Source organism: Phaenicophaeus curvirostris, chromosome 5, assembly GCF_032191515.1.
Source record: "Phaenicophaeus curvirostris isolate KB17595 chromosome 5, BPBGC_Pcur_1.0, whole genome shotgun sequence".
NCBI classification, from domain to species: domain Eukaryota; kingdom Metazoa; phylum Chordata; class Aves; order Cuculiformes; family Cuculidae; genus Phaenicophaeus; species Phaenicophaeus curvirostris.
Window position 1 is genome coordinate 18,945,337 of NC_091396.1, and position 12,700 is coordinate 18,958,036.

At 39.2% G+C, this 12,700-nt stretch overlaps 1 protein-coding gene across 1 annotated transcript in view; it reads right to left on the reverse strand.

Moving 5' to 3' along the window:
* Positions 1-5,772, reverse strand: part of LOC138720780 (mucin-5AC-like) — a 56,655-nt gene extending 50,883 nt beyond the window's left edge. Inside the window, exons 1-2 of the mRNA XM_069857120.1 lie at positions 5,661-5,772; positions 3,559-3,672 (exon numbers count right to left, since the gene is read on the reverse strand). Of these exons, the coding sequence (XP_069713221.1) occupies positions 3,559-3,672; positions 5,661-5,772 (226 nt within the window). The remainder of the gene's footprint in view (positions 1-3,558; positions 3,673-5,660) is intronic.
* Between the last annotated feature and the right edge of the window lie 6,928 nt (positions 5,773-12,700).

Here is a 12,700-nt window from a genome sequence, read left to right on the forward strand (position 1 = left end):
GTAGCTTGCCTTATTTGTCAGTGATGTTAGTGATGTTAGTTCCTTAAGGGCACATTTATGCTGCCATTGCCTTTCTTGATTCTCCTTTGAAAGAAGAGCCTGTAACTGGTATCTTGAACTGCTGGCAGGCAAGGAAGAGTAGAGCACTTGCTTTGCTCACCTTAAATAAGAAGAATGAAAGATGAAAGAAAAATAAATGAAACTTTTATCTAATATCTTGGCAACAGTGGCTTCTACACAATTCAAATTGAATTAATGAAATGTGGTCATTCATGTTGTGGTTTTCAAAATAATAGCTCTTCTTAAGTGCACAGTTTGCTTGATTTCTATTTAGTTAGTATATAACCTGGGTGAGCTCAACACCTTCTTTCTCATCGTCATTCTTGCTCCTGGGCTTTAACTGTGTGACTACATAGCTGTACTGACTAATTCTTTTTTTTTTGAAAATACTTGGAAAAACTTTTTGTAGCTTTGCTGTCAGAAAACTGCCATGTCTTACCTTCTGTCAGTATTATTTACTGTTCGGTGCTATTTTTTTAAGTTGGGAAAATGTATGTATGTATGTATGTATATATGTATGTATGTATGTGGCAAATCATTTTACCAGGTTTAATGTCCTTAGGTTCATCGCGCACTTAATTCAGCTGAAAGCATAACTTTTCCATTGTACATGCTATCTGAGATCTCAGCTGGTAGTTTTTTCACCTTCAGCATTTACTTGATTCTCACAGTGTTAGGATGGTGTTTATAACTCTCACTTAATTTGTCTGGATGAATTTCAGTTCTGTTTTGCTCTTGTGCATAATGTTGAATATTCCTTTCTGGACTAACATTGCCACAGACGCTTTATAATCTGTTTGGCATTCACTGTCCTATATGTTATTATGCTTTTGTCTTGTCTGTGCATCTTTTCTTCACTTCATAAACTGCTTATTCTGTGGGATACTAATAACATACACAAGCCAAATCTGGCTTTTAGAATACTTGGTGTGAGTCTCAGATATAGTCAATTTCCTCCTTTGTTTTTCTTCTCTGCAAGCTTGACATAATTATTTTTCCTGCCCCAGTAATTGTGTCTAGCCCTCATTTTAATGATTCTTTTTTTTCCAAAGCACTCTCAGGTTTTCGTTTGCATTTCTTTGCCTATTTCAGAATTTGCTGTTCAACACATTTTGATGTATTTTTCCTTGTATTGTGAGGCTTTGTCAGTAATATTTGATGACTCATTTCTGCATCTGTTCCATGGAAAACTGTTCAGAATTGAGTATGCTCATTAGTGCTGCACACATCCTCAGTAACAGACAGACTAAATTTATGCACTTATTAGCATGTGACTTTAAGTTCAGTCTGTATGTGGGGACCAGGCTCAAAGTTTAACTCGTATCTGCAGTGCTGACTGGGTTTAGAGGCTCAGCTGAACTTCTATCTAACAAATTAAGCTTACCATCCCTTATTTTCTTATCAGCTCTATTCTTCAGATGAACATAAGTTACCTGCCATCTATCCTGAGCAGACAAATAACAATACAACTATTCAGTGTTCAGTTCATGGCTCTTCTGCTCCTTTTCTGTCACCAACAGAGAGTATGAGACAAATCTACAAGTTGAGAAAACTCTTATGCAGACTAACTCCTGGGATAGAACAATTTGCAAATAAAAGCTCAGTGTAGATAGTTTTGTTGTGGGCTACCAAGTGTTCAGCAGAATCCATCTGTTTTGGGATGGCTGATACTGATGGTCAGTGCAGAAAACCACAGTGGTTCCTCCTGCTGCTCTCCTCTGTGACATCCTGCTCTACCTCATCAGTTGAGAAGCAGTTCCCAAGACGCTCAAATCCATCTAAAGCAGACCTTTTGCTCTCTCCTTTCCCCCTGCACTGGCTGCACATGCCCACTCCCTTCCTTGCTCCAGCCTTGGCACTCTTTTGACCCTCATGGAGAACCAGGTCAGTGAACAACCTGGCTCCAAAATTTCACTGCCCTTTACTGCAAGATTACTCATCATGAATTTAATATTTTCTAAAGTTTAGACAATTATAGGAATCAATCAATTTTTGTGGCTTATGTTCTATTATTTCTCTAAATTCTTGGGTATATGAACTGAAAAAATATCTTTTATATATAACATATTTGCGGCTTGGTGCTCTTTTAGAGGGAGCTTCTAGGACTTCTTACAAGCCCTCCTTGTCTTCTGATAAACCATCTAGGTGTTGCAGGAATACCTGTAAGCCTTTCCCCATCCTTATATTTCTAGTTTAGTCTTTCTTTCCCCTACTCATTCCTGTTTAAGTTCCATAGCTCTTCTTTAATGTTTAAAAATTACCATTGGATTATTAAACGTGCTTCTGTCTGTGCAGGCACAGGGAATCAGTGTTCTAGTTTAATTCCTTTTTGTATATATAGTCATCTTCCATCAAATGCTTTGTAAAAGTAGGATTTTCTGAATCCCTAGACATTGTCCTGCACATAAGATATTACAAGGGGTGCCACATCCATAGAAGATGGTCTATGAGCCATGCTCTGTGGCTAGTTTACCCTGTTACAAAGTTGTCCATTCGTTATCTGTCAAAACACTAGTAAAGACTAGACATTCAAAACATCGTCCATGCTGGTGGTGAGTGCAGCACCTGCTCTTTGACTATATTCTGCTGCTGGCAAACAGAATAAGAGAAACATAGAATGGATGTGAATTTGGTGTTCTTTTTCTTGCCTCAGTCTAATCGGTCAAAGAAACTAGGCAGGAGTAAGTGTAAGCAAGCTTCTGTTTTCCATGGACTGCAGCATCATCCTTTATCTTAAGATTAAGCAAGAACTGCGAGACAGTGAAGTGCTGCCTACCACTGCTGATGTGGGTGAAGCAATTGAACTGAATTTCTAACCACTTGCAATTCATTCAAAGTACCTAGGAAACAAAAGCTGGGTATTTCTGCTTAAGTATGAGTATGAGTGTGGATAGGACACAATTCCTGGTAAGAAAGTTGATGGTTCCCTGACTGCACTGTTTGATTGCTTCTAGCTGCAGCAAAAGGTATCAGAGTAATACAACTCTTTTTATTACTGTTATTCTTCTACAGCTGAAGTGAGTTTTAATTTTAAGTATTGTTCCTCACAAATGGAAAGAACATGCAAACAACTCACAGTTGGTTGAAATTAATTGCCGTTATGCATATGGTATTTAAGGGCCAGTCACAGCAGAATGTCAATGGATCTCATGCAGTCAGTCTTTGGTCTGGGAGATACTGCAAGTCACCTATTCAATTTGTTATTGCAATTTATTATTGTTAGTGTATGCACATATATGCAAGCTGCTCTGCTAGTTTACCATAATGAATGTACTGTAACTACTGAAGGAGATGATCCTGCTAGCTATAAGGGCAGTTGTTTCTTTACTTCTAGTTTCAAATTCCCAAAGAGAATTTGAAATGAGCCAGGCTTCATTTCTTCTCATTTCTGTGGCACACATCTGAAAAGAAGGTGGGAGTCTCCACAATACTAGAAACTTTATTTCATCCAAACTCAACTATATTTTAGCACCATGTTCAATAATGATGGTTACTTACCTGTGGAAACACTGCAAAGAACAGTAAAGACTATTCTTGCAGCTTTCTGAAAGTAATGAGAAAGATTCTGATTTAATTTACATTCCTGTGAGTCATAGCCAAAGGTCAAGTACCCTGCTTACAGATAAGGAGCTTGAGAATCAGATTAAATGCAGATAGTGGGGTATTAAGGAAGCTTAGTGAAGACAGGACATTATACAATGCTGAAGGGGTGGTCTGAGATCCTGAAGGTCATCATTCAAATGAAGAACCCTTACAGGTTCTTTATGGCACTTATGCCACTGCACATAGGATCTCTTCAAATTTGTAGGTTAAGTATGAGCCATTTGGATCCTATGCAGAGAGAGGGTGGACTTTAATATGAAAACCTGGGAATAAAAATCCTACTGCCATTTTATTGCTGAGCTTATTGGTTCTCTATGAGGAAAGTGCAGGCAATGGTGTGAAGGGCTACATATTGCTGTGAATTTTCTCTGCCACTCTATTTTTAATTTGTTGATGCATTTCTGTGCACCTCAGCTGCATGCTCTACAACAGTCCTCACTCCTGTGCCTAGCTCATTAATCCCACTGCTACCTACAGACAACAAACAGTGTCCTGTGCAACTTCACGCTATTCATACTCACCTAAATGTTCTACCAAATTGCCTCTCAGCTTCCTTTTAAACTCAAACTGTGCTGCCTGCAACACCACTACTTACACTCTGCATATTTCTTTTTAGACCCTTCCATACAAGAGTGTCTCTGATCTTTCATGGACAGAAGATCCTTGCACACATGCTTGCTGTGTACTGCTGAAGCAACTTCTCTTCTCAGTCACTGCTTCTGGCTGCAGAAGCATGTCTTGCTGAAAAGGGAAATAGAGAGTAGTATAAAAAAAGAACTATCAGGAAAGGAATTGGAGAAGCAGGAGTACAGTTATGTTCCATAAAGCCATGCCTTTCAGTTCTGAGACACTTGCAGCTTATTGTACCTCAAGTGACTACTCAAACCTGTTAAATTTATTCTTTTGATAGCACTTAAGTCATAAGTAAAGTCAAAGTAGCTTATTAAATAGCACTGCATATAGAAGTGCTTGAAATTTCTCATCATAATGAAAAACAGGAGGATACAGATCATGTCATTACATGTTTCATGGGGCACCCCATACTCATACTATCCTGCGATAGTGTGATTCATTGCCTATGTAGAGCATAATATTTAAATTCATAGATACAATTCTTCGGATTAAGATGAATTGGTTTAGGAAAACTGCCACGCTCTCCCAATCCATCTATTGATTGGGTAGGTAAAAGAGTTGAACTCTTTCAAAGCACTTACAACTCATTCTAAGTGCGTAGGAAACAAAAGCTGGGTAACCCTGCTTGTGTCTGAATATCAATGTGGATAGGACACAATTCACAGTAAGAATCTTGATTTATATTGCACAAATTGTTATCAGAAAAAATAACAAAATAAATCGTATCTAATCAGAATTGAAGTGATGTGATCGTGAACAGTAATGTGATGGGGCTATGCTCTCTTACCGAAGTGGGAACAGCAGCCTGCTGAGAGTCAGGAGTCATCACAGAACCATGGAATGGTTTGGGTTGGAAGGGCCCTTGTCAGGCACCAGTTTGAGAATCCTGGGTTCAAGCCTGGTTTGACACATATTTGAGATTCACTTGAGGCAAATAAAGGTGCATCCATGCCAAGCAATTAGAAATGTGAAAAAAAAAAAAACTTTTTATTTTAATGAGCAAGGAACAAAATTATAGCACATTTGAATTATTCAGTAAGCAAGGAAAAGGGCAAGAGAAGAGGGACTTGCTGTGGCAGATCCATGTCCTTCCTGTGCTGAGGACTCCAGAGCTGGATGCAGTACTCCAGGTGAGGTCTCACAAGAGTAGAGAAAAAAGGGCAGAATCCCCTCTCTTGACCTTTTTTAGATGCAGCCCAGGATATTGTTAGCTTTCTGGGCTACAAGTGCACATTGCTGGCGCCTCTTGAGCTTCTCATCCACCAGCATCCCTAAGTCCTTCTCTTCAGTGCTACCCTCAATCCATTCTCCACCCAGCCTGTAACTGTGCTTGGGATTGCCTCAACTCAGTTGTAGGACCCTACATTTGACCTTGTTGAACTTCATGAGCTTCACAGAAGCCCACCTCTCAAGCCTGTCAATGTCCCTCTGGATGGTATCCTTTGCTGTCAACTGTGCCACACAGCTTAGTGTCATCGGCAAACTTGCTGAGGGTGCAATCAATCCCAGTGTCCATGTCTGACAAAGACGCTAAACAGCACTGGTACAGAACACCACTTGTCACTGATCTCCATTTGGGCACTGAGCCGTTGACCACAACTCCTTGAGTGCAACCATCCAAACAATGTGGTTCATCCAAGCAGAGTAGTTCATCCATCAAATCCGTACTTGTCCAATTTAGAGACCAGGATCACGCATGACAGTGTCAAATGTTTTGCACAAGTCCAGGTAGATGATATTATTTCCTCTTAGTTTATCCATCAATGCTGTAGCCCCGTTAATAGAGGGCCACCAGATTTGTAAGGCGTGACTTGCTGTTGGTGAAGCCATGTTGGTTGTCAGTAATTGCCACTTTATTTTTTATGTGCCTCAGTAGAGTATCCAGGATGAACTGCCCCATGATCTTGCTGGGCACAGAGGTGAGAGTGATCAGCCTGTAGTTTCCTGAATCTTCCTTTTTTCCCTCTTTTAAAAATAAGATTATATTTCCTCTTTTCCAGTCTCTGGGGACTTCAGTGGACTGCCATGACTTCTCACTATGATGGATAGTGATTTAGCAACTTTGTCTGCCAGTTCCCTCAGGACCTGATGGATCTCATCAGGTTCCATAGACTTGTGCACCTTCATGTTCCTTAGATGGACTTGTACCTGATCCTCTCCTACAGTGGGTGGTTCTTTGATCTCCCAGTCCCTGCCTTTGCCTTCTGCAACCTGGGTGGTGTGGCTTGAACCCTTACAAGTGAAGATTGAGGCAAAAAAGTCGCTGAGTACCTTAGCCTTCTCCATGTCCTGGGAAACTAGGCCTTCTATTTCCTTCCAGAGAGGGCTCACATTCTCCTTCATCTTCCTTTAATCAGTGACTTACATATAGAAGCTTTTCTTGTTGTTGTTGTTGTCCTTGGCCAGATTTAATTCTATGTGGGCTTCAGATTTCCTAACCTGATCCCTGGTTGTTTGGAGAATTTTTCTCTACCCCTGCCAAGCTACCTGCCCTTGCAGCTACCCTCTTTAGAGTTCTTTTTTGAGTTTAAGTTTGTCCAGGAGATCCCTGTTAACCCTCACAGCCCTCCTGGTGTTTCTGCCTAACTTCCTGTTTGTTGGAATGCATCACTGCTGACCTTGGAGGTGGGGACCCTTGAACATTAACCAGTTTTCTTCCCTCTACAACCTCCCCATCCCATATTCCAGGTCTTTATCCCATGATATGCTACTGAGCAGAGGCCAAAATCTGCTCTCTTGAAGTCCAGTGTAGTGAGCTTGCTGCATGCTTTCCTCACTGCCCTAAAAACCTTGAACTCCATCATTTCATGGTGGAGCCCTTGGATTTATTTTCAACTTTCTGACTTCCTTGCAGAATGACAAAGTGCAAAATTCCTCTGTGTATCTGATTTCCCTTCTATCTTTTTCCTGGCTAAAATAATTTTGTTATAAATGTCTCAAGAAGGAACTAGCAAATTCCAGGTTTATATACTAGCATGATAGGAACATGATACTGGTTGTTACTGGAGTAAAAACCCCTAATTACTGAAAATTGCTAAGTAAAAATGCTAACCCTCGTTCCCAGATTTTCCTGTGCAAAGGGTGGGAATGGGCTCTTCCACCTATGATGACTTTGTTGTATCTCAACTACCTGGACAAAACAGAGAGGTTTTCTGTTTTGTCCAGCTTCACTCCTAACAGAAGCAACATCCTGTATATATCAAAATCAAAGGCAAGTAGGACTTTGGGAAAGAATTTCCCATTTGATTGCTCATGAAAGGATGGAATGAGTTCATTCTGTACGTCAGAGATGTTAGCTGTACCCAAGAAGACTTCTGGCTCTATAATTATTTGCTAGGATATTTGTATATCAAAACCATTTAAAAGTTCTGAATGGAGCAAAAACTTTGCTACGTTGTATTTTGAAACCAAGGACAGTAGAAACAAATAGAACAGAATGCCAGGAAACTCTCATGGTTTTTCTTGCGGGTGTACCTGTTAATTAGTCACTACTCTGGCTAATATTTGCTCATAAAGAGAAAGGAATGTAAATATATTTATGCATGTAATTTAGACAGTTCTACATCAAAAGTTATTTAAAAAAATCATTTTCCTTTGACCTTTTTTATTCAATGGCTCTCCAAAATTAATGTGGGAAAGCTTTTCCTCTAGGCTTACAGAAAGGATAATGGTCTGAATTGATTTAGTGAGGAATATCTTGGAGAAAGAACTGTCTGTGGATATTTTTTCTGTGGTCCAGAGATCTGGATAATGAAAGTAATAACAAAGATCTATGCAAATTCCTATTTTTCTTAAATTATGCTGATTTGCTAAAACATAAGAATTTGCACTTGTATTTTAGAGACTGATCCTCTGTTCTTCACAGATGGATAAGAATTTAATTTATCAATAGAATATAATAGAACAGTATTCACGTCCTACTGAAATAGCTGAAGAGACATCTATGGAAGTTGTAAAATTTTTATTAATCCTTTAATGATGTATAAATTGATAATGATTGTATCCTTTCACATGCTGGTTACTAAACTGGTAAAATGCTTCCTATCCTAAGGCAATGTATAATGCAGCAATGTGGAAGATGAATGACTGCCTATCTACTGACATTAATTATTATCTCAAACCATCAGTTATGCATCAGCTAGAATGTGACTGAGTCTAGTTTTGATTTTTCCTGAGACCTTCTTATATCTTTTTAACTTATAGCACTGCTAGATAGGATTATACAGCATTTTTCATGCTAAGACCCTCTTTCCAGTTACTAAGACCTTGTCAAGCTTTTAATCATTTCGTTGACATTTTACAAACTTCTTATCTACTTCTGCCAAGTATTTTTGGAAGGAGGGGGTGAAAATATTTCAGTCAGTATGATCCAGCTGCTCAGAATGTGGCAAGAGAACAAATTGCTTGATGTATCATTTAACAAATCAACATGTTGCAGCATAAGGGAATTTGGGGGGATCTTGTTTCCGCTTAAAGCACGTCTTTACAACTTCACTTAAAAAGAAAACTACTCTTTGTTAGTATTTACTGGAATTCAGGTTGTTCATACAACTGCTAACATCATTCTAGGGTGTTACGTTTAGCTCAGAGATATCCTGGTACTTCTATTGTGTGGTAAAGCATTTAATGGGTGCCAAATCAAACTCTTAACCTTTCTGTAATTCAGCAGAAAAGTAAACTAGATACTGGGAAGCAGAATCAAACCTTTCTTTTAAATACATATTTGCGTTGCTAATATGTTGGAGAGATTTTTGCCCCCAACATTAACATAAAACAAGAACATTAGGCAAGTTGGTGTTGCTTACCCAAATGAGAAGTAGTTCCACTCTGTTCATTTAGCATAAGAAGTAGATAAGAGGAAGCACCCACCCAACCCAATATCCTATCTGTGGCAGAGGCCAACATAACGTTTCAAGGAAAGAGCTGAGCAAGCACAAAGTGGTAATTCTGAAGAATACTCTCCTATATTCTACAAAAAATACAGCTTAGGGGATCCTGTTATGATGTCTTTGGGTTCACTGTCTCTACAGTTCTGTTGTTGATTTTGGTTGTAGCTATTAAGTTAAAGGACATTTGGACCATGGTTGCAGGTAGTACAGACAAGAAGCAAACTTAGAAGTTAAAAGACTTTGAAGACTTCTCAATTGAACTCCCTTCATGACTTTCTGTTGCAGCTCAGCTGTTGCAAACAGATGAACTTCCTCTTCACTGTCTCTTTTCTTTTTTGCCCTTGGCTGTTGCTGCTATGAGTTGGAGTATGAGTGTGACAAGCTCCTCTTACAGGAGACAAAGGGAGATGGAAAGTGGAGCACTGGCTGGGTAGGAGAGAGGAGAGGAGAGGGGAGGGGAGGGGAGGGGAGGGGAGGGGAGGGGAGGGGAGGGGAGGGGAGGGGAGGGGAGGGGAGGGGAGGGGAGGGGAGGGGATCATAAAGAAAGAATAGCTAGAGGGAATAAGTGAGGAGACAGAGGTATCAGAGGTGGATGAGTGAGGAAGCTGGGAACATGTGGGAGGTAGCAAGTGCAAAAATGAATGGGATAATATGACTATACCTCCAGATCCTCAAGGTAAACAGAATTAGGCACAACTAAAGATACTGATTGGCCTTTGTGACTGAAAGTGTTAAATGACCCAGTATAAAAAATTCTTTCTGCGCTGTTCTAAACAAGGCATGGAAAGGACTTCATGCTTCTGAATTTTATTTGTCTTGGAGGTGGTGCACGGACATCCTTGTATCTCAGAGTGTCCTTTAAATGACATTGTTTGCTGGAGTTTAAGAAAAGTTTGTGCCCCTAGTCAGCTTTGATCCCTCCCTTATGTTTAATGACTACTGTTCACTCCATGAACACTGTGGCTACCATCCTAAAGCTGGGAGAGCAGGACCACACTCTACTACGGAAATAATTAGAAAAACCCCAGTTTCAAGCAGTTGTCTATTTCCTTTAAGCTTCATAAATAACACAGGTAACCTTAGATGCCTATTAGTATTCTCTCTTTCTCCCTCTTCCGTGTCTTATATATTAACTTTTATCTCCAAGAATTCTCATGTTTCATGTTTGTACAGCACTGCAGAGGGAAATTCAATGCTACTGCACTACAGGCACTACCTTAGCTTAATAAATATCTAGATAAACAGGACTATTTCTGAGAGATGTAAAAAAAAATGAAACTCTAATCTAGTTTGGCAAAGTGTGTCTGTGCATATTTCCAAGAAGTGATTCAGATCATAGTATATTATAATGCCTAGCACAAGAAAATCCTAGTCCCTGTGACTGGGGTTCTTAGCTGTTAGGGTAACACTAATGCCAAAGCAAGCAATGAGTTTATTGTGGGATGCATATGTTCTTAAACTACATTTTTTTAATAAGTATGTGGAATGGAATTGGGTATTTAGTGGAATCTTAGTTTACAAATGGAAGTAATCTCAGTTGTTCCAATACAGCTATTCATGAGCTTAAAGTTTCATAAATTCTCTCAAGAAAGTTGCTGAGTTGACAGCTAAGAACCAAACATTCTTAATGAAAAGCAATAAAGAAACCAGAAAAAAACCCCTACAGACGGGATTGGGAGGGCAAGAAAAAATAGAAGGGGAGACAGTGGATAGTAAGATTTCCCTTTCCTTGCCACTCATTCCCTCCTATACAGGAATGTTACTCATACTGTTGTATGATTTTTAAAGAAATACTTCAACCAAAACTCCCAGTCCCTGTTCCGTGTTCATGTGGCCTTCACACAGCTTCCAAATAGAGTTTCTTGATAACTTATATTGATCTTTTCATCAGGGTGTACATTTTTTTATGAGGATATACTTTATCTACCAGCAATTATTTTACAATGCCCTGATCTGTCAGCATGTGCATTGTGTTGGGGTGGAGCCAAGACCACACCTCAAGGCCATTTTTAACCACAAGGCTGAAGGTAATACAACTCATCCACAATGGCAGTGTCTGTCTGAATGTTTGCTCTGTATGGATTCACTTTGTGTGACGCCTGTTAAATATCTAAGCCTTTGTCAAAAAGAATAGATTTATTATCAAGGATAAAATGACAACTACTCTCAACCTTTGCACAAGTCAAGAGCAAAGCAGTTTTTCCAGTTAGAAGGAGGACTTTGTCCATTACCAGCAATTAATGGCATCGCATGCATGGATAGATGTGGAGGACCCTGAAACAACCTACCATGAAGCCAGATTCCATAAAACAGGCATCAACCACTGCCCCAAACACACCAGTGTTAATACCAGAGGGACCACTCTTATCTGGTGGGAACAAACCCTCTTTTCTCCTAAGCACAAGACCCAGGAGTCCTGCTGGTATGTGTTTATAGGTGAAATAGTGGGAGTGACTATTTGTTGTCCAACAACATATATATATTATAGTAGTAGTACTGATTGTTTAGAGTGTTTGTAGTGGAAGTACATGGAAAAAGCAAGCCTTTAAACATATCTCTAAAATAATGCAGGATTTTTCTTCCTGTGTCAGTGAAGCAAAGATTTTCCTGAAGGTGACAAATTCTATTCTGACTCTTCAAATCTAGTCCCCTTGGCTTCAGCTAAATGGGCGAGGAGAGTAGGATCTGGCTGGATTTCACCAATTCTCTAGGGAGACTTACTAAGAAACTCTGATGGCAAAATAATTAGTTACCTTTTTTTGAACCTGACTGAAGGGCTTCTGTGCCAAAAAGCTTGCCTAATGTTCCTAAGGATGCCAGCTGAGCCAATAAAACATTATGTCTACCTATAAAACTTATATCACCTATGACCTTCATTCGAGAGAAAAAAAGCTGGATTTACTTCAGAGGAGTAACGCTATAAGTAGCTCCAGATGGATTACTGAAAATAAGATTAAAAAAATCAGTTGAAACAGCAAACAAAAATAAACAACAAATCTGCACTTTCCCTGTAGATCCTTTCCCCTTTGGGATTCTTGTGCACTAACCACAGAAAGTACCCTTAAGGTAAGAGTTGATATCTATATTAACAATGATTGCCTAACATATCTGAAATATCTGAGTCACATCCTTATGACGCACAACTTTTTGGGAGAAAGAAACAAAATAACCTGTTGCCTCAAGCAGAACACTTAGCCACTGTACTGTACAAAGGTTTGAATTTGACAAGATAAACCAATGATCTTCTATGCAATTGCTGATAAAAAATAAATCAAATGCACAGTTGTGAAACTTCCTATGTGATTCTGAAAGCAGCTAGGTGTATTTCCTAGAGACTAACAACTCAGTTTCTTCAGAAAAGTTAAAGTTCATGGATTTAATTTAAAATATAAATTACATTATTATTAAAAAATTAATATGCTTAAAACATGTTTTTCAAAACTTTAAGAAAACCTACACGTCAGTAAACAGAATGAAACAGTCAGTAGCCTATACCCTGGAACAGAAGAAATGCA